The sequence below is a fragment of the Carassius carassius genome, chromosome 16, assembly GCF_963082965.1.
Source record: "Carassius carassius chromosome 16, fCarCar2.1, whole genome shotgun sequence".
NCBI lineage: Eukaryota > Metazoa > Chordata > Actinopteri > Cypriniformes > Cyprinidae > Carassius > Carassius carassius.
The window spans coordinates 13,631,483-13,654,399 of NC_081770.1; the positions used below are offsets into that span (position 1 = coordinate 13,631,483).

The window sequence follows — 22,917 nt, forward strand, 5'->3', positions numbered from 1 at the left end:
GAAGTTTTTGATAAAAACCCGTTACTCCTGAGAGAACTGAATCTGAGTGAACATGAACTAGGAGACACACGAGTGAATCAGATCTCTGCTCTACTGCGGGATAGACATTGTAAACTCAACACACTGATGTGAGTATTGTGTTCATTGTAGATTTTATGTTAAAGACATCAGGTGACCAAAACAAAATAATTCTAATCACTGAATATCGGCATCAGATTCTTTTGTGTTCATAAATTATTATTCTCCTGTTCAACATTTTAGGCTGTGTGGTTGTGGTCTAACAGAGAAAAGCTGTTCAGCTCTTGCTACAGTCCTGAGATCAAACTCCAGTCTGAAAGAACTTGACATGAGCAACAATAATCTGCAGGATTTAGGAATAAAGAAACTCCAGAACGGGTTAGAAAATAAAAACTGCACACTCAAGAAACTCAGGTGAGTGAAAATGAACAATTGTTTGATTTTAATGACAACATGCCCTTTCTCCCATCTTAAATTACAACAGTAAACAGTTTCTGTCAGATTAAATATGTTTTTTTCTCCTTTTTTCTCCAGACTTTCAGACTGCAGTATCAGTGAAGAAGGTTATAAAGCTCTGGCTTCAGCTCTGAGATCAAACCCTTCACACCTGATAGAGCTGGATCTCACAGGAAATGATCCTGGACAATCAGGAGTGAAGGAGCTCAATGATTTACTACAGGATCCAAACTGTCAACTGAAGAAACTGAGGTGAGATGTGATGAAGTAATACAAAATAAATTATTTTTCATAAAGCCTGTTAAAGCCTATTTATTCATAGAAAAATTATTTTACTAATTCAGTCTAATGAATACAACTGGGTAATATTTTTGTCCCATATTATTCAATATCAATATTTATGACATTTTTGTGACCTGTGCTGGCAAAATGATTCAGAATGCGCACGGTCTAATTTTGAGCTACAGGCAAAAGAAGTTAAAAATGTCAGTTTTCGTCGAATTTGAACACATCCAAATTTGACATTTTAAACATTTTCACATTTGAAACATCTAAAATGATCTTTATTTGTATGTTTTCTGAGATGATGACCTTTTCCTCTGCTCGCTTCTGGATGACTGCTGCTGCTTCTCACAAGTTGTGTGTCTGTTGTTGCAAAGTGCAGAATTCTCGATGACAAAATAAGATTTAAAGAAAGACCATTTTCAAACTCATGCTGATGAAAGCAGAACAATTGCAGTGAATGATATTTGTAAAGCACCTCTCCCAGAGCATGCAATCTCCCTGTAAAATACATTATTGTCAAATATGTCTTGGCAAGATTCACACAAACGATATGTCTTGTACTGTAGATCTGTCTCATTGTTGATCATACATTAAAAGAAAAGACTATATCACTCACTGCTCTTAATTAATCTACTGTTTATTTGCATCAGTCATTTTTTTGTCAGATTCCAACAAGTCATATATCAATTTAAAGGTATTTAAATGGAGAAGAAATTTTTGAAAACTTTCTCATTCTGACTTATTTTGCCAGCACCAGTCACATTTATTTAATTCTATTAATGAGGAAGGAAATGTATTACACATGTTTGTTAGACCCTGAGAATAAATGTAAATATAGCTTTTGTTGTCGTTGTTGTTGTTGTTTTTAAAGGGTCAACTCCACAAAGTAGGATACTTTCTAATTTAGGGCTCCAATCAAATTCCCTTTTTATGTATTCTGTGTGTTATGATTTAATATAAAAAATGTAATCAAAAAGGATGTTTAATGAAATGAATAAAACTTTAACAATTTAATCCATCTTTTAAAATGTAAAAAAATATATATAATTTACACTAAAACATATGGCATTATTTTTTTGTGAAAAAATGTGCTGAACAACAGAATTTGTTCACTGAATTGTTTTTTTTTTGTGTGTTTTTTTTTTTTTTTTTTTTTTTTTTTGTAATTCAGGTTTTTGGGTCCTGCTGCAGAAGAAGCCTGTCAGTATGTGAAAAGAATTGTGGGTAAAAACATGTTACTCCTGAGAGAGCTGAATCTGAGTAAATGTGAGTTGCGAGTGAATCAGATCACTGCTCTACTGCAGGACAAACACTGTAAACTCAACACACTGATGTGAGTATTATCATTATGATTACTCTTTTTAATACTTGTGGACTTGCTGCTGGGTGTGTTTTATGTATCTTTTACTTGAGTGCTTACTGAATATTCATATAATAATAATAATGCTTTTGTAATGTCATCATCAAGCAAATCTTTTTCTCTCAATGCAGTCTGAATAACAGTGATATCACAGAAGAAGATTGTCATATTCTGACTGAAGCTTTAAATTCAAACCCTTCAAATCTGACAGAACTGAATCTGAGTGAAACTAAACTCAGAAACTCAGGAATGAAGATCTTCTCAACTCTGTTTAAGAATAAACAGTGTAGACTGAAAACGCTGAAGTAAGTAATTTAGTCAAAGTGTAAAACAGACCAACTAATACAAAACTGATGTTATCATTTTTATATTACATCACGTTTATAATTTTTTTTCTCTTTTATAGGTTTAGTTCCATCTGTATTACTGAAAAAAGTTGTTCTGTTCTAGTATCAGCATTCAATTCAAATCCTTCAAACCTGACTGAGCTGGATCTGAGTGGAAATGAACTTGGAGACTCTGGAGTGACTCAAATCTCCAGTCTACTGAGAAATGTACAGTGTTCACTGCAGATATTAAGGTTAGGATTTGGTTAATCTGAACATGAATCAATATGAAGCTCATAACTGGACTGTAAATGAAGTCTAAAATTAACACTCTATTCAGCAAATAAGGAATAATGTACATCTGACCGGTTGTTATATCAGAAAAAAAACATTGATTTATTGATTTATTGTTTTCTTTTACTCTTTTATTGATTTACTGTTTTCTTTTACTCTTAAAAGAAAACAGTTCCTAAAACAGCTTTGAGTCTAGATGAATTTCAGATGAGACTTACATTTAAGGTGTAATGTAGTCGTATCACTATTTACAAAGCTTTTCACCACACAAGTAAAGATGAGGACATGTAATTTGAGAAGGCAGTGTTTTAAAAACTTACATGTTAATTATCTGAAATTCATTGCAGTGTACAAAGCAATAGTTCTAGTAAAAAGACAAACACTTCAACAATTACCACAGACCTACTATTAACACTGAAGTCCTCTGGGTTCATTTGAGAGTAAATGCAGTTTATAACTGAGGCACAAGATGAAAGCAGTTGTGATTGAATGAAACTAGAGACCACAGTGTTGTAATATGAGAGATGTGAAAGAAACACCAGATGAGTGGTATGTTATGTGGTGTTGCTAATGATGACTGTAGTTATCAGTGAATAACACACCTTGAAATGTTGCAACTGAACAATCAGAATCAAGTATTACAGAGAGCTGTGTAATGAATGCAGGTAAATAAGTCTCCAATAGGTGGGCTTGAAATTATTAATTAGGTGGATGTGTGTCATGAAGAACCTTTTTCAGTAACATCACTTACATGGCGAAAAAAAAAGACACATTAATTTCTCTTATTGAAAACACTTTTGAGGTGCTGGGAAATATAAACATCTGGTAACACTTTCTAAATTAAATTAAATTAATGCGTTTAGCAGACGCTTTTATCCAAAGCGACTTACAGAGCATTCAGGCTAACAATTTTTACCTAACATAACATAATAAATATCTGACAGTGTGGCTTTTTAAGAAATAAATACTGTTTTTATTTGTTATTAATATTGTTGTTGTCGTCAGGGGCGACAAGAGGTGGCCAGGGGTAGCCACGGCCACCACTGTATAAACTCTGGCCACCCCTGTGGACACCCCTAGGATGATTTGCAGTAGGTACTATTAATTTAAATGCAGAATGTAAATTCACAATAGTTTGAGAAGTGAAAGAAAAGAAGAAGAAAAAAAAATACAGCACTGACTGCAGCCACCAAAAAAGATTGCAGATTGGCGCCACCAGAGTAACTGCTCTTCCCCCTCACCCTCCCACGTCCAAACAAAACACAGAGTGCGCGCATACATCATGTGATGCTCTAGAATAGTTCACATACGCATTTATAGTAGGGTCTTTCACTGGAAATGTAGAATTATCACATTTTTCAAGATATGGGGCAGAAAATGTATAGATCTATATAATTTATTTAATTTTATATAGTTACTAACACAAGAAGAGTTACGTTTTTCTCCAAAGGTCAGCATAATTATAAATGTGATATTGATTTTATACAACAGTTCAATAAACGAGAGCAAGAAGTTAATATCAAGAGACTTATGTTTTAGACAACATATTCCCTGTTTTTTGCTCTATTTCTAAAAACAAAAATCATTCCAAACACAGCAACATAAAAGTTTCGTTCCTGAATGAATCAAATGAATTAAATGATTCGGTTCAATCACAAATGACTCACTTATTAACAGTGTCGCGCTGACACCTACTGGTGGTTTTAATTTCACATTTAAGGTACCTTTAAATTTTTAAAATAATTTCAAACATCTGTTTTCAATGTTTTATGTTTAAAATATCAAAACATTATTTATTAATTTGTAACTGCAGGTTAAAGTATCCCATGTCCCACAGAGCTGCATTAAACACTGTGTAAAAACATCTAAATGACACTTCAGATGCAGCTTCTGTTTTCTCTGCATGGCAAAGATCAGTTTTGTTGATACTGATGGCATTTGCTTGTAACAGCCCAAATGCCAGTATTTGACCTAAAAGATGGTGCACACGTTTAGAAAAAAAGGCGTAAAGGTAAAAATAAAAAAATCACGAGTCTGCTGTCAGCACAATTAGAAATAAGATATCAGCACAATAATACACTAAGCAAAATATTGTCTAAATATTGTTATCAATAAAATCCCCAAAATTACAGATATCATGTTTTGTCAATATTGCAAACCCTTATTTATTTATTTATTTTTCTTTGATGTGCCACCCCAAGATTTACTGTGGCTTCATCTGGCCACCTCTATTAAAATTTTCTGGGGGCGCCACTGGTTGTCGTCATTGTTGATATTATTTATGTGTTCTTTGTCTGCTTTAGGTTAAGTAACATCTTAACAATGACAAGATATGAGACTTATAATACATTATAACTATGGGAAATATAATCCATTGTAAGTTAAGTGGATGCATTGTGTTCACTATGTGTTATAAATCATCATACTCTTAAAAGCTGTAGCCACAAATAAGTAAATATTATAATGCATTAAGACTTGTTTTGATTATGATTACTCATGAAATGATAAAATATATTATAAAGTTTTTTTTTTATTAATACATTATGCATTCATTATAATTACATTTACATTTAATCATTTAGCAGACACTTTTATCCAAAGCGACTTACAAATGAGGACAATGGAAGCAATCAAATATTATGTATAACATTAAATATAATGTATAACAATTATAATGCCTTAAGAATACCCGTATAAAGTATTATAAATACGGGTTTCATAGAAAGTGTTACCAAATATCCTAATGACACAATCCTCATATTGAAATCTTTTTAGCAAAGGAGTAATTTCTAGTGTTTTAAAACTACTTTTTTTTTTGTTGTTGTATTCCTCTAGACTGTCACACTGCAGTATCACTGAAGAAGGTTATAAAGCTCTGGCTTCAGCTCTGAAATCAAACCCTTCACACCTGATAGAGCTGGATCTCACAGGAAATGATCCTGGACAATCAGGAGTGAATGAGCTCAATGATTTACTACAGGATCCAAACTGTAAACTGAAGACACTGAGGTGAGACGTGATGAAATAATACAATATAAATTACATGCATGCAAATAATTTATATAAATATTATTTCAAGAATATAAAATGCATTTCACATGCAGAATCTATTTTTCATTAGATTTTCAGAAGTTTATTTAGAAATTTTAATTGAATACTGCTTTATCATACTGCAGGTTTTTGGGTCCTGCTGCAGAAGAAGCCTGTAAATATCTGACTGAAGTTCTTCACATTAAAATCCCGTTACTCCTGAGAGAACTGAATCTGAGTGAATGTAAACTAGGAGACACACGAGTGAATCAGATCGCTGCTCTACTCCAGGATAAACACTGTGCGCTCAGCACATTGATGTGAGTATTGCACATGGTTTATAATGCTTTACAAATAATGTTGATGTTATATTTTTACAGTCTAATGAAACACTGTTATTGTTGTTCTGTAAAATATTTGTATGCACTTTTTTTCATAATTTATCTATTTATGTTTTCAGAAGCCGTTCATAAATCCCATTAGAGATGTGATGATATATGTCTCCAAAAATAATAACAATTATTATTTTATTTTTTCTCTAGTCTTTCAGACTGCAGTATAACTGAAGAAGGTTATAAAGCTCTGGCTTCCGCTCTGAGATCAAACCGTTCACACCTGATAGAGCTGGATCTCACAGGAAATGATCCTGGACAATCAGGAGTGAAGGAGCTCAGTGATTTACTACAGGATGAACAGTGTTCATTAAAAACCATTAGGTGATAAAAGCTTTCAGATATTTCTAAATAAACTGATGTTTTGTAACAGTTTTTGTCAGAGTTTTGTAATAAAATGTAAAAAAAAATGGATTGTGCTAATTTATTTTATTTAAATAATACATATGTTCTCAATGAAACTGGAGACAATTATCATAACTGTAACTTCAACTACATTCTACACACATTTTACATTAATACTAAACTGGAGCAGAGGAGCACAGTATTTAGGTGATGAGATATTATTGACTGATCACTGGGAGAATTCAGTTATTATTATAGCACTGATAGTGGATTTTCCACATATATTTTCACAGATAAGCAGTTTTGCTATATTTGTGTTCACAAGAGAATATCTGATGAGGGTTTAATGTATTTGTCAGCTGGTGTCACATGTGTTTAGACAAATTATATCACATTATCATTTTCATAGTATTATTTTTGGCCATGATTTATTTGCTCATCTGCTGTAATTAAAGATATGCTGTTTTATGAGTTCTGTTTATGTGTAAAGAAGTAATAAGTGGAAATACATCTTTATACTGTACTTTCTGTTACTGGTGTTTGCTTATACATGAAAATGGCAATAGTTTAATTCATTCAGACCAATGTTTGAAGTTATTATTCTGCTCTGTTTAGAGTTTCGTTTAGAACAGGAGTGCCTAAAGGCATACAGTTGGACTATTATCTAATCTGTAATCGTTTCCTCTAGGTTTTTGAAAAGTCCTGCTGCACAGGAAGCATGTGATTATCTCACTAAAGTTCTGGGTAAAAGTCCATTATTACTGACAGAACTGGATCTGAGTGAAGATAAATTAGGAGATCTGGATGGAAAGAAGCTCTTTGCTCTTTTGATGGACTCTCACAGCAAAGTGGAGAAAATAAAGTGAATTAACATGAGTTTATACATTATATTTTCTGTTTCGTCATTTAATTCGTCAGTCATACTGTATGTGTGAGCAAATATGATGAATTTTTTGTTTGTAGAATATGTGCTGAATAATAATTAATGCTGTTTTTGTGTTCAGGCTGAATAATTGTAAGCTGACAGAGAAAAGCTGTTCAGTTCTAGCTACTGTTCTCTCCTCCAAAACCATCCTGAAAGAGATGAACCTGAACAACAGCCGTCTGCTGGACTCAGGAGTCAAAGAGATCTGTGAGGGACTGAAGAATCCTGTGTGTGAGCTGAAGATACTCAAGTGAGTACATTTCACCATTATTCAACATATATTTATGTATGTATGTATATCTAGATTTTAATAGTTCACCTCCAATAGTGCAAATAATTGAATAATACTATGTTGTTTTTGTTGTAGACAGTGGTTTTCATTCACTAATTGTGCATTGAGAACACATTAGTGTATTTTTAATAACAGTGTTGTCTCTTATCACAGTAATAAAATAAATAAAATGACTATTACATTTGTTCACAATTATATTTTTCCTATGTTAAGGATGAAATTTAAAAACAAAGCACAAAATCAAAATGTCAAAATCAGTCTCCTACTTTTTTAAGTATCTTTCTCATACTGTACATAACCCACGTAGGGTTGGAAATTAATGGAGACTTGAGTCAAAAAATTGCACTAAAATAAGCAAAATACACGATTGAATTTAGATCTGCTGATGTTACATCAGATTTTCTTTTTACGCATGTTGCATAAAAATCGTGTAGAATTTTAACCAATCACATATTTGTGTTGAGCAGATATATGATGTGCCAAATCCAAAGGTGTTTAGATTAGTGAAAATGTCAGACTTTTGTTCAGTTTATGGCACGCACTCATACATCATCTTGAAGTATAGATTTGATTTTAATGGGAGTTTTCTGTAAGAGGACAGAACTCATGCTAGTCATTGATGGCTTCAGTGATGGGGAAGTTCTTTGCTCCCTTTCTGTATAAAATGTATTCCAAGTTTGAAAAACTGTTTTTCTTTTTGTTGTTGTTTTTCATGCTACTAAAATAACCAATTGATTTTTTTATGCATACAAAGCAACAAAAAAATAATAATAAATGGTTCTTGGCCTGAATAAGTGCCATTTCATTTCTTTTTTTTTTCTTTTATTCCTGTTGTTTTCTTGGTCATTCTCTTCAGGAGGTTTGGTTATTTCGCTGTTGTAGGCTTTAAGGAAAGTAATCTGATGAATTGATATGAAACTTAAATGTGGTCAAGACCTGCCTGGAGCTACTTTAGCTGTGCAGTTATTCAAAATAATCAACATCTGCAACTGATCAGAACCGTGCATTAATTTATTCTAATCAACTCTTACAATAATTGTGATTGTGCACTGTATATATTTGCTTTTAATTCATGTTTTAATTTTCTGTAGACTTTCAGACTGCAGTATCAGTGAAGAAGGTTATAAAGCTCTGGCTTCAGCTCTGAGATCAAACCGTTCACACCTGATAGAGCTGGATCTCACAGGAAATGATCCTGGACAATCAGGAGTGAAGGAGCTCAGTGATTTACTACAGGATCCAAACTGTCAGCTGAAGACACTGAGGTGAGCTTCCTTAAGTGCAATAAATTTAAGATTTTAGCTGAAATGCAATTAAACTGTCAAATCATCTTTTATCTGTGTGCAACATTTACATGTACCTACATCTACATTAATTTACCACATCTTACCTTTGAATTTGATTCCTTTTTAATAAATAAGAACAATGATTTCTGAAAATATTTTAATAACTTCATAAATGTATTATTTATTTTTGCATTCTGCATATACGTATTTGAGTTTAATGGTTATATTGTATTATCCTTGTAAAATTTAATTGCAAGCTTTTATATAAAAAGAGGCAGTTTTACACAAAACTGTCTTTTATGTTGCGTTTGTGGTGTAAAAAGCCTACAAAGTGTATCAAGATGATCTTCATTGTCTCCTGATCTTCATCTTGTTGTAAAAGGCAGCTCTGCAATGTACAGTTGTGAAATTTTAATGTACTTCTTCTGTGTCCAGGTTGTTAAAAAATTCTGCTGCAGATGAAGCCTGTCAGTATGTCATTAAACATCTGGGGAAAAACCCGTTACTCCTGAGAGAGCTGAATCTGAGTGAACATGAACTAGGAGACACACGAGTGAATCAGATCACTGCTTTACTGCAGGATAAACACTGTAAACTCAACACACTGACGTGAGTATTGAGTTTATTTATTGCTTCACATTTCAAGTATTTTATAGAGATGAGATAAACTGCACAGTGACCAAAAGACAATAATAAATTCCTTTGTAAATTCTCTCCTGTTCAACATTTTAGTCTGCGTAAGTGTGGTCTAACAGAGGAAAGCTGTTCAGCTCTTGCTACAGTCCTGAGATCAAACTCCAGTCTGAAAGAACTTGACATGAGTAACAATAATCTGCAAGATTCAGGAATAAAGAAACTCCAGAACGGATTAGAAGATACAAACTGCACCCTGGAGAAACTCAGGTGAGTTGAATAATCATTGATTGCATGTAACTTTTTTCATAATAAAGTTTATATTTTAACAGTAATAAATGTGTTTTTAATTCACATAATACTTTTTGATTATTATAAAAAAAAAATCCAAATAGACTTTCAGACTGCATTATAACTGAAGAAGGTTATACAGCTCTGGCTTCAGCTCTAAGATCAAACCCTTCACACCTGATAGAGCTGGATCTCACAGGAAATGATCCTGGACAATCAGGAGTGAAGGAGCTCAATGATTTACTACAGGATCCAAACTATTCACTGAAGACACTGAGGTGAGATGTGATGAAGTACTGTGTACTGTGTTGTTGGTGACAAATTGTAGTGGTATAAGCTACAGTACTGTTTAAATAGACATTATGAGCCACTAAATGTTCTGATACTCAGTAGTTTGTCACTAACTTTCATGACATTTACACTGTTTCTGTTTTTTGACATCACTGTTTTTGAACATTTGGATGTCAAAAAATAATACTTTTTATGTTCAAAGTAAAACAGTAAATAAAGCTTGTCATTAGGAAAAATAATGAATTATGTTTTATCAACATGTTTTGTAAGGCAGTGTACATTTATTTCAGAATTAAAATTTTACCTTTTCCAGGTTTTTGAGAAGTCCTGTTGCAGATGAAGCCTGTCAGTTTGTGAAAGGAATTGTGGGTAAAAACCCGTTACTCCTGAGAGAACTGTATCTGAGTAAACATGAACTAGGAGACACACGAGTGAATCAGATCGCTGCGCTACTGCAGGATAAACACTGTAAACTCAACGCACTGATGTGAGTATTTTGCATAATTTAATATGTACCTGATTAATACATTTTCTCATTTGTTTGAGCCAGTAGTGTCACAACCACAATGTGAAGTATTGAAATTAAACAGGCCATTAAAAACAAATCATTTTCAAAAAATGACAGTTAGCTTTAAACAGTAGGCCCAAGTCATTTTGATCATGGATCATTATTAATTATTTCAGTTACTGTAGAGGGAGAGCAATGTGGTTTTTTTTCCAGAACTCACAAACTCCTCAAAACACAAATGCAACATTTCAACAATTTAGTGTCTGTTTCAGAACAAAGCAAATTAATGATGAACCAACAGATCAGCCACCAGTCTTTATCAGCTGATGGTCACCTTTATCCTTCTGTCCTGCTTAAATTCAGGCACAGTTTGTATTTATTTATTTGTATAAATTGCAGCAAGCACACAAACAGCACTACTTTAATGAATAAACATTTGGTCAGATTAATCTTTAATGTTCATTGCTTGTTTATGTCAGTTCAGTGTGTGTGTTAAGAGATAAAACATTTTATTTAAAAAATGCCATAGAAGTATTGTTCATCATTAGTTCATATTAACTAATGTAGTTAACTAAGTAAAGCTTACTGTATGTAGCTGGGAACACATTTTCCCAGACGAGCTGAAGGTGACATTGACAGAAGAACCAGTCTTAAAACTGACGAGAAGCAAATGCATCTGGAATAGAAGTAATGCTTTATAACGTAAATACTGTTCAAGAGAATTTCAAGTGTGACTTTTAGATGAAAAATTACAGTCAGACAAACGATCCAAAACCTTAGATGATCTTCATATATCTGATTAATTGTCTTTTCTCTTTCTGTCTTCAGTCTGCGTAGATGCAGTATTACAGAGAAACAGTGTATCATCCTGACTTGTGCTCTGTGTTCAAACCTTTCTCATCTGAGAGAACTGGACCTGAGTGGAAATAAAATAGAAAACAAAGGAGTGAAGCATGTCTCTGAAACACTGAGGGATGTACGCTGTAAACTGGAGAGATTGAGGTCCGTAACATTCACATACAAGAATGAAAATGATTAAAATCACTGCAACAGTTTTTAAACAAATTCTGTATATTGTAAAGAGTCTGAGTATTTTGTGATCTGGTGAAGTCAAGATGATTTCTCTTTCTATGTCTTTAGAGAATGGTTTATTTTCTGCTTTTCTCTTTCTCTCAACATAGGTTAAGATACTGTGATATGACAGATGAAGGTTGTTCTGCTGTGACTTCAGCTCTGAAATCAAACCCATCACATCTGAGAGAACTGGACCTCAGTGAGAATAAACTAGGAGACTCTGGAGTGAAAAACCTCTCTGATCTACTGATGAACCCACAATTCAAGCTGGAAATACTAGCGTTAGTATCATTATACTGTACAGCAGCTACAGAGAGAAAGTCACAGTTTAGTTAAACAGGCCCAGTTTACAGTATTTAAACCGTAGCACTGCATCTGTGCTGCAACTCTTTTTTTTTCTGTACTGCTCAAACTTAATGATGGGTGTCTAACACTGTGTCTACAACGAACATGACAAAATACAATAGAATCTATTATGCTGTCTACACTGGATGCGGCACGACAAATGCCTGACAGTAAACTGATGGTGTCCTCTATTTATGACGTACTGACACACATTTAAAATGATTTTCAACGTCGCTTTGTGGCGTCCAGTGTGGACACACTTGAGCTGTTGTGGCTGTCGTGTCTGGTGTAGACACACTGTAACTAGGAAATAATTGGTTCAATTAAAAGTATTTGATAAACTGTACTGGTTGTGTACATGTTCTGCAGAAATATTAGGAGATTCACATTTGCTGCAACAATAGATGAGAGACAAAGAAGTGTATGTCTCTAGTTTTTAAAAAAATGAGTGAGAAAAAAAACTTCTGGTATTTGGACTTAAGAACAATTAATTCAGTTAAACTATGGCAACTAAAGACTATATGACTACTGTTGCTCTTTTATAAGACGGCTATCAAGGATCTGAACCATTTTCCTTTCTGTTTTTGTCTTCAGTCTGTGTGAATGCAGTATTAAAGAGAAGCAGTGTGTCTTCCTGACTTCAGCTCTGAAATCAAACCCATCACACCTGAGAGAACTGGACCTCACAGGAAATGTACTTAAACACACAAGAGTGAAAACATTTTATGATATACTGAAGGATTCACGCTTTAAACTGGAGAGATTGAGGTGAGGAACATTCACATACAACAAACAATTTAGTGTTTTGGTATTTTCATGAAACAGAATAAAAAACATATTTGTCTCTTTTCTCTGAATGCAGGTTAAGGTCTTGTGATATAAAAGCTGAAGATTGTTCAGCTCTGGCTTCAGCTCTGAAATCAAACCCATCACACCTGAGAGAACTGGACCTGAGTGGGAATGAACTTGGAGACTCTGGAGTTGAAAACCTTTGTGTTCTGTTGAGCAGTTCACAAAGCAAGCTGGAGAAACTACAGTTAGTATCATCATTACTCTGTGCAGCAGTTACACTGTGATTTAAATGTACTATTTATTAAGACAACAGGGCACAAGTTACAAAATGTCCAGCACTGAATTTTCTTCATTTCCCCTTCTGAAGAAAGATTCAAAAGTACTGTCAGCTAATGGACTGATGGTTTAGTATTTCTGTCAGCAGAAAGATTTATGTGCTGAAATCTGACAAAACCTTGCTGCAAAATGAGATAGAAGTGAGCGGACAAAACTTGCATGACAATATATTACTCTGATAGTGCTGGGTATTTATTCAGATGTCCTGATTCGATTCGATTTCGATTCACAATTGATTTTTAATCAAATGCTATTGAAATTTCTAAAAAATGAAATGAAAATCAGTTTACAAATGGTAAATTTATAAAAAGAAATTAAGAGCCACAGGCTCTTCTTTTTTTGTATAGGGTCCTTTTTTAAACAATAATAGGGCCATATAAAATGATGTTTTAAATTTTTCTGGTGATCATATGAAGGCATAAAACAATTTAATTTATCCTAATCAATGGAGTTGGATGGTGTTTGGAGTAAACAGTTTACGCTTTACAGTATATCGTACCTGTTTATTTATTTAATTAATTAATTTATTTATTTTTGCTATTTAGTTGTTTTTATGCTATTTTAAAAAAGGGAAAAACTATACTTGAAATAAAACTCCACACTTCTGTATAGGGCTGGGCGATATGAGGAAAAATTCATATCTCTCTATTTTTTGTCTGATTTGCGGTATAGGTAGTCTATATCTTGGTATTTTGGATTTGGATTAAACAAATAAAGTGAATGTAAGCATATAGGCATATATTAGGGTTAAAATCACATTACATTGTAACATAACATTGCAATCTAATATATACAGTATATATATATATATATATATATATAAATATGTTGTTTACCCCATTACACTTTACAGTTAGTGCTATCATACAAATACACTTACTTATAGGTTTAAAATTCTACATGTCACATTTAATGTCCAACTATAAATATTTCAGCAAAATGTATACATTAGAATTATTGCGCTCCTATTTCATTGAGCTCAGTCTGTTTGGTGTCCATGCGCGCGGCGGCGCTCGACTAGCGGAGAATCGCTAAAGCAAAAGCTCATGCACTTCTGACAGCAAAATGGAAATATTTCCATTGGTTTTTTAACATTTACAAATGGAGAATATACCTGTGCAGTGTAAGTTATGCATTAAGGAAAACAGCACATCTCAAACACGTCTCTCAGTCTCTGTCAGCCTCACACGCAGCCTTTCTGTCAGAGCTTCTAACGGGGCGAGCGCAAGCCGCTTTGAACTGAAACTATAAACTATAGGCTACTAGGAAAGAAAAAAAACACAGAAATTATTTAAATGCAAAACAAACACCACAAGCAGCTATTGACTGACTGCGAACAGGAAATATGACTTATTTGCTTCATTTTTCGATTCGTTAATGTCTTGCGGTCTTTGGTTTTTTTTTTTCTTCTTTTCTTTGAACAATTACATTTTGGGCTAAAAGTGCATTGTAACGCAAACATTACTGAACATGTACCGAGTAAAATATTACTGAAAATTGATTAGTAATGCCTTAAGCCTGGTTCACACGGCAGGATAATTAGGCCGATTTTAGCCCCGATTCACCCCTTCCGACAATCTTAAGGATGCTCCGATTATCGTAAAATAATCTGATCAGATATTCCTGCCGTGTGTGGTGTGTTAAGACTGCTCTCCTCTGCTCGGAAGGACGTCAGGACCGCTCCGATCTCAAATCTGGGATATCCAACATGTTGGATTTATTTGGCCCGATTTCTTCTCGTGTGTGGTGTCCCCCGAGGACAAACGATCACGCAGCCTGTGGACTGTGGCGTGTAGCCAATCAGAAAGCGAGGTGACGAGGCGGCGAGGAAGTACCGGGAAACAAAATCAAAACAGCCGGCAGCATGGCGCACCAGAAAGTCCGGTGGACGTCGGAGATGGAGGACTTTGTCTTCACATCTTTGACCATCGCCTTTCCTTTTTTTTCTTATGTTTTTTTTTCGGTTACAAACAAAGCACAAACTATGGCCACTGCATCCTCTTCGTCTGCCATGATTGTTTACTCTGAAGTCACGTTTGATCTCGAGGGATTTTGCGAGATTTCCCGTCTGACCTGGGAATGCTCGGGGTCAAATCGGTTCGTGTGTGATGTGTTGATTTTGCCGTGTGGCTGCACACCACACACTGTACGAACAAAACTGTTAGACCCGTGATTTTTTTATCGCCGTGTGTGGGGTCTCTCAGGTTTGGAAAATCGGCCGACAATTTTAAAATCGCCCCGTGTGAACCAGGCTTTACACTACTGCGTCACAGCAAAAAGCAATATGTTACTGTAATGCATTACTTTTGTAATGCGTTACTCCCAAAACTAGTTACAACTAACCCCGCGTTACTTTGTGTCCCGCGCTCCCCAACAGTTACATTTATTTTGTAATTAAATTACGTAACCCCAACACTGGTCAGGTCTGGTGATAAAGGCCCACGCATGGCGACTGGATTTTTCAAGTGTTGTAATGGAAATGGCAGATGAAGGACAAAACAGGAAGTTCTCAAACTGGCTCGGACAAATGTCCTCCGAAAGTCCGCCAGCGAACGTCAAAAAGAGGACCAAATGCGTCAGCGAACGTTACATTAGTGACAGGCTTTCTGATGTGATATTGCCCACGGTGAATAAGAGCGTGACATCTAGTGAAGAGACTAATGAAAAGATCCTCATTTATCAAATCGTTTAAATGTTTGTTGAAATAAATATCGGAAAAGAACGATTCACGACTTTTGAGAATCGATATCGAATTGACGTCATTTTTGTTTTTTTTAAAGCCCTATATTCTGACAGAATTAAGTGGCTTCAAAAAACTGATGGTGCTTTTCACTAAATCTAAAAGGGGTCATGAAATGCATGTGTCTGGGGTTTGTTTATAAAGTCAGCAATGTTCTTTTTCCCCAAAAGTTTGTAAATGTTTGTAAAATTGATCATTTTCTATCCTCGTTTTAACTTTTTAACATGATTTCATAAACCCAAGTAGACACCTGTGATTTTTCTCACATTAAGAATGTGAAAATAGTCAATTGAAATGTTTCACTCAATTCTACATTTATAATTCACAAAATCAGATCTACATTTATAACATATCTTGACTGAGTGATGATTGTCTAAAAATCCTGGTTAGGAATTGGTTTATAGTTCTATAATATATTTTTCATGCTTCTGCTGACGTATTAGTGTGCTACTGTATATGACATGTTGTTATGATGCATTGAACTCACATAAACTTAACATGGATCTGATTCATTGTCTTTTCTCTTTCTGTCTTCAGTCTGTGTGGATGCAGTATTACAGAGAAACAGTGTCTCTTCCTGACTACAGCTCTAAAATCAAACCCATCACACCTGAGAGAACTGAACCTGAGTCAGAATAAAATAGAAAACACAGGAGTCAATCACTTATGTGATGTACTGAAGGATTCACACTGTAAACTGGAGAGATTGAGGTGAGGATCATTTCACTCAACATCTCAAGAAGAGTCTGAGTTCACATTATATTTGTATATTTATCCATTTAGCAGACGCTTTTATCCAAAGCGACTTATATTGCATTCAGGCTAACAATTTTTTTTTACTTAACATGTGTTCCCTGGGATTCGAACCCCCAACATTGCGCTTGTTACCGCAATACTCTACCACTTGAGCTAAAGGAACACTATATAAATATATAAATAATAAATAATATAATAATATTTGTGTATAGTATATAAATAATTCCTGTTGTGTTTTATGAACTGATGAAAGTTTGTTATAAACACCTGACAGATACCAAACACATGGCGGGTGATTATTTAATTACTGATTATCTTTAAATGTGCGCTGTGGCACAAAGAACCTCAGTGATATTCATGAATTAATGTGTAACTACAAGATACTTTGATAAAAATGGCGAGGCCACAGAGTGAACATCAGCAGGGTAACAGAATCAGCCAAACTCCTGAAGAACACGCACCAGACGAGTGTAAGCAACGGAGAGCAAAAAAAGAAATTAGTTTAATACAAGAAATGATGTTTGTGTTCGGAGTAACTGTAATGATATTATAACATTAACAGAAAATAACAAGAACATGAAAATACAATTAAACAGTACATAAAATGGTAAAATGAATCAAATGTTTCAAACAGATTAAAGTTCAAAAGAACACAGCTATAAAATTCAATAATATAATACAGAACCTTTATATATTTTCTGGCATGTTTTAGTCCAGTTTGAAAATAAATATTAATTCTTTAAATATTTAGTCTTGTTTGATAAACAGATAAAATCTGAATAGCTGATTGAAAACATGCAAATATGTTTTGACTTTGTTCTCTGTGAAAGGTGATGTCAGGAACAGAAAGTAGTGCAGTCTGCTGTGTTTAGTTTATGGGGGTTTTCTGGGAAACCTCTGTTCCTTGAGCTCCATCTACTGTCAGAGAGTGAACTGTAGATTCATTCAGTCTGTCTCCTTCACTCACAGCAGTTCACTGTCTGTCTGAGAGTAATACAGACATTGCTGAAGCAGCAGTGCAAGTTTATGTTAATGAGAACTTTAAAAGATTTTTGGTTCATTATCAAACTGGTGGGACAAATTAGACTATGGTGGGCCTCCATAGTTTAAATAATGAATGGGAAACACTGAATTTCTCTGCCACTGTTAATCCATTAGTTGAAACTCCTCATCACATGGTTTCCCATTGAAGTGACTGTGATTTTGCCTAAAAAATGATGCTAAGAAATGACAAACGTGTCTGTGTCCTCTGGGTTAATATCACACTCTGTGTTAAAGAGAAAATAATTTTCTTCCTCTGTCTGTCTTTCTCTTTCTAGTCTAAATGACTGTAGCATTACAGACGTTTCTTCTTTAATTCAGTCTCTGGTTGAAACAAAAGCACTGCAGTTTTTAAAAGAGCTTGATCTGAGTAATAATAAAATAGGAGACTCAAAGCAGAAGCTCATTGATGTGCTAAGAGACTCAAACTGTAAACTGAGGTGAGTGAACATCACTGTGTCGCTGTCATGCTAACACAAACAGACAAACATCATGTAACTTCTTTAAATGTATTAAAAAATTACACAAATATTTTTGTTACAGTCTACGTTGTACTAATTAAAATATAGTAACAATTTTTCAACTTGTTCTACTGATCACTGTTGTGTTCTTCTGGTTCCTCCTTACAGTCTGGAGAAAGAACAGTCGCTCGGGAGAACTGTTGTTAACTACTTTAGTGGATGGAGACCTTGGTCTAAAGCTCCGGAGGATCCTGTGGAATCAACAGAAGGTTCTCACTATAGTACTGTTATAAATCAATATGTGTGATGGTAATTTTGGTGAGATGTTGCTAAAGAGCAAGCAATTAATATAAACAATGCCAAACTTACAGCTTCAAATAGCACTGCTTTAACAAATCTGAAGTTATTATTCTAACTGTTATATATATATTACTATTTAAAAATGATTAATACTGCATACACATGGAAGAGGGTTAGACTTTCAAATTAATGCAGCATTAATAGAAACACAGAGTAATGGTGAATGTTTATTGTTGGTTTTCTATTTATTTTAATGCTATTTTCTTCTTTTTTTTTACAGATGAAACAGAAGGGACTCAAGTCTGATGAGCGCTCAGAAGAGCTGGATTATTAAGAATACAAGTCTATAAGACCATCATCATGATGTCAAGATTAAGCTCATCCATAATGAAGTTAATAAAATATTGCTGATCATGACTGTGAATGTAATTTAGCACTTCTATATCAAACGACATAAACTGAAAGTATAAAATGAAAATGTAAATAAAATAAATGTAATTAATATGGGCTACATGTACACAGATTCAAATCAGTGATCTATAATGGATTAATTTTAGAGATCAGTGGTCCTGTGTCATATTTATATTCCTTTATACCATTGTTTTATTTGACATTTATGCATGTTTACATTACATTTCTCTGACATTTTATATACAGACTGTTTATTTAAATGTGTTTTGTAAGTTCTGTGTCTGTCTCATGAGAAACAGGGAAAGGGGAAGTCATGGCCTAGTGGTTAGAGAGTTTGACTCCTAACTCTAAGGTTGTGGGTTTGAGTCTCGGGCCGGCAATACCACGACTGAGGTGCCCTTGAGCAAGGCCCCGAACCCCCAAATGCTCCCGGGCGCTGCGGCATAAATGATACCCACTGCTCCGGGTGTGTGTTCACGGTATGTGTGTGCACTTTGGATGGGTTAAATCAGAGCACGAATTCTGAGTATGGGTCACCATACTTGGCTGTATGTCACGTGACTCACGTCACAAAAAACATGTCTCTCTACATAAGACTTTTTTACTGATGTAAGAGTTGTGGATGAATCTGTTCTCACACACAAGCACAGATTAATCTTTACTAGTTAGAATGTGTGTAGCATATTATGTGCTTTCGGTCACTAGTTCTGATTGTACATCGAATGCTTTTTGTTTAGTGATTTTAAATTTTCTTTTATTGTATTGTAAAGTGTTGGCATATTGTAACTATACAAATAAAAAACTTGATCATTGTATTTAGTTTGAAGAGTTCATTAGTTCAATAGCCAGCTATCAGTATAACTGGAGATACAGCAGTAGATGCCAAGATTTTCCTGCTTGAAGACTTGAAACTGAAAAAGTCACATCTGCAGTTTCTCGAGCTCACCGCTAGAGGTCAACACACACATCACACTGAAGTACAAGAAACAGGTTCAGCGTGTCACTGTTGTGTCCAAACCATAGACTTTATGAAAACATGGACGTAGTGTCCGTGACGTCACCCGTACACTACTGAAGATTGTTTTTGAAGCTTAAGCTTCATCCAACATCGAATACTTACTTAATTAATACAACCCGAATTCCGGAAAAGTTGGGACGTTTTTTAAATTTTACGAGACTAAATAAATAAAAATAAAAAAGAATAGGCTACAAAAAATTATATATGACAGAGATCGTTTTATCTGGCCCTCCAACTTGTTTTTGGGGTTTAAAAATACTCGCAATCTGATATCAAAGTGCTCTCTGTGCAAAGGCTTAGCGCGTTCATCAGTGGTGAGTTTAACAACACTCAACTGCAGGTAAAACAGCATTCAGCGGTGAGTTTGACCAAAGCAACGCTCAACTGCAGGGAAAACGGCATTAAAACAACGCTCCAAGGCGCGTGCAAGTAAGCAGTTTAACCGTTTTCTTACAACCCATTCTCGCTTATTCATAGTTTATCACTATGAAATCACGTTCAAGAAGTCTCATTCAGCACACATCGCGATACTTGGCATCAGTTTACATGTGCCACAGGTTTGGTGAGTAGATGTAAATTCGCTCTTTTAATGCCTGTTATAAAATGTATTCTGTCTTTATTAATCAGATTAGCGCCGTATTGTTTACCCGCTGTATTATATCAGTCATCCGAGGCTGTCTTTGAGTTTCATTGCGTTTAACTAAATGAACACACCTGCTAACTAGTGTGATTAAACCCTGTCGGTCACGTGACGTGCCATAGACTTTCAATATATTCATTTCCGGTTCAAAGATGTAAATTTGTAGTAAAATCATGGTAACCACGACACGTACAACAGTAAAAAATTACATTTGAAGTTAAAACCCAGGAACGGGCCATTTACCATGTTTTTACCACAGTAACTGTAGGTTTACTATGGTATATTAATAATCAATACAACAATACAATAATCATCAAACTAACTATGGTTGTACAACTGCAATGGTCGTTTTTTGATGTGCTTTTATATGACAGATATCACAGTAATCACATTTACTGTACCATGCTTTTGATACCTTTTTATGTAAATCCCAAAAAAGTAAATAAATAAAAGGACACATTTTTCCCCTCTTGCAGTTCATTCATATCAGTTTATATTTTAAATATTTTGCTCACAAAACATTATTAAAATTCTGTTTATAATTCTATTTTATTCTTCCCCCCCCCCTGGTTCTCCAGGACCAGGATTGGGAGCCACTGCCTTATGGGACACACTTTGTAAAATTGATATGTAATAGTGATTTTGACCACAGGAAGAACAGCACTCATATGTATATGAGATAGCTGATTGTTGGATCAATAAACAACAACTTAAGTGTTTAGAGTTTTAGTTTTAGTTTTTTATTTATTCAACTTTCCATTTTAAAATAAATTCTAAATCTCTTTTTATTAGTCCCTATTACAGAGGACAATTTAATTTTTGGTGCTTCTAATTAAGTGAATAAAAGCAGTTGCAAATGATGTACAAAATAAATATACTTTTCTGTGCACCAAGAAATCGTGCAACACTTTGTTTTACTACCAAATTATTCTCAATATCTTTATTATTATTATTAATATTTCACATACATTGGAAAGGTTTCTGTGACCAGATCAATTACACTGCTGATAACCTTCCTTTAAGCATGTAATATTTTTTAAAATAATTCATATGAATATAGCTTGCTATTATTGACTAGCTTTTAATAATAGATGCATTTAACATTTAATTATACAGCATCTTTACAGAGGCTGCTTTGATGGTCTAAAAAAAAGTTGCATGTAATTAAATAATATTTCCTTTCTGTCTTTCAGGATTGTTTGCAGATAATGCTGTTCTTCTCCATCATGCACAAGGACTCACCTCTTTAACTCTTTACCCCCCCCCCCCCCCCCCACACACACACACACACACACAGAAATGGTCCCTTGATCAGTGTTTAGACTTTGCAGTGGTTTGATTTTTGCAGAAAATGCAACTTTGTTTTAATTCTAAGCTTATAATGATTACATTGTGACCTTCCAGCAACCCATATACTGTATACAGAACCAGTGATCAAAACAATAGTTGACAGTAGTATTTTCATATTGATAAAGCATTGTGTTCTTTTTTTCAAGCTTCATAAAGTAAACTTTGCTTCTGGTGCTTTTATCATAAAAAAAAAAACATCAGTTCTCATCAGGAGTTTTCGTAAAGGACGTATTCATGCACAGCCATCCCCTAGTTCCAGTCATAAAGTGAATGATGTTATTGTCGGTTTTGTTTCTGCATTTTTATGTAGCAAGTGTTTGTTTTCCTGAACACGTTTTCTTTCTTCCATTGTTTGGACAATCAGTGTTTATTTGATGCTGTGCTGATGGAGTTCTATAGATGATATTGCACACTTGACATGCATGTCTTCATGGTTTTTATTTTCTGAGTTTGAAACCGTGTGTTGTATCACTTTTTGGTCAATTAAATTCTCCAGTGTTCTCTGAAAGACTTATCTGTTTTTTTTTTTTTTTTTTTTTTTTTAAATAAAAGTATTTGCAAAGTATTTTTATTCTTCATAGTGGCAAAAACAAGCTTAATGACAGAGGATGCAGTGCAGTTATATGGGCACTTTGTCTTTGAATAAGTCTTTTCTTTCTGTTTTTATTGCTAGAGTTCAAATGGTAGAGAATGGCAAATCACAGAAACACAAAAGTTAATAATTTTTATAACTTTAAAACACAACATAATATACAATGTAAATGTTAGAAGCTCTCATTTGAGTAGAAAATGCACTTGTCTTTGAAAAAAAAATTATATTTAATGAGAGGAATCGGTTAGATAGAACTGCGAATGCTGGTCATGTGCTCATCAATATTGCCCAATTTTTGTCCAGCTGAACAACAATAATTAGATCATTTG

The 22,917-nt window shown here is 34.3% G+C and overlaps 1 protein-coding gene across 1 annotated transcript in view; it reads left to right on the forward strand.

Annotated features, from left to right (window-relative positions):
• The window catches only part of LOC132159554 (uncharacterized), a 1,375,546-nt gene that overhangs the window by 1,150,413 nt on the left and 202,216 nt on the right, over nucleotides 1-22,917 (forward strand). The window contains exons 81-92 of the mRNA XM_059569099.1: nucleotides 1,931-2,092; nucleotides 2,251-2,424; nucleotides 2,526-2,699; nucleotides 6,312-6,485; nucleotides 7,195-7,368; nucleotides 7,511-7,681; nucleotides 8,815-8,988; nucleotides 9,445-9,618; nucleotides 11,561-11,734; nucleotides 11,914-12,087; nucleotides 12,746-12,919; nucleotides 13,014-13,187. Coding sequence (XP_059425082.1) covers nucleotides 1,931-2,092; nucleotides 2,251-2,424; nucleotides 2,526-2,699; nucleotides 6,312-6,485; nucleotides 7,195-7,368; nucleotides 7,511-7,681; nucleotides 8,815-8,988; nucleotides 9,445-9,618; nucleotides 11,561-11,734; nucleotides 11,914-12,087; nucleotides 12,746-12,919; nucleotides 13,014-13,187 — 2,073 coding nt within the window. The remainder of the gene's footprint in view (nucleotides 1-1,930; nucleotides 2,093-2,250; nucleotides 2,425-2,525; nucleotides 2,700-6,311; nucleotides 6,486-7,194; nucleotides 7,369-7,510; nucleotides 7,682-8,814; nucleotides 8,989-9,444; nucleotides 9,619-11,560; nucleotides 11,735-11,913; nucleotides 12,088-12,745; nucleotides 12,920-13,013; nucleotides 13,188-22,917) is intronic.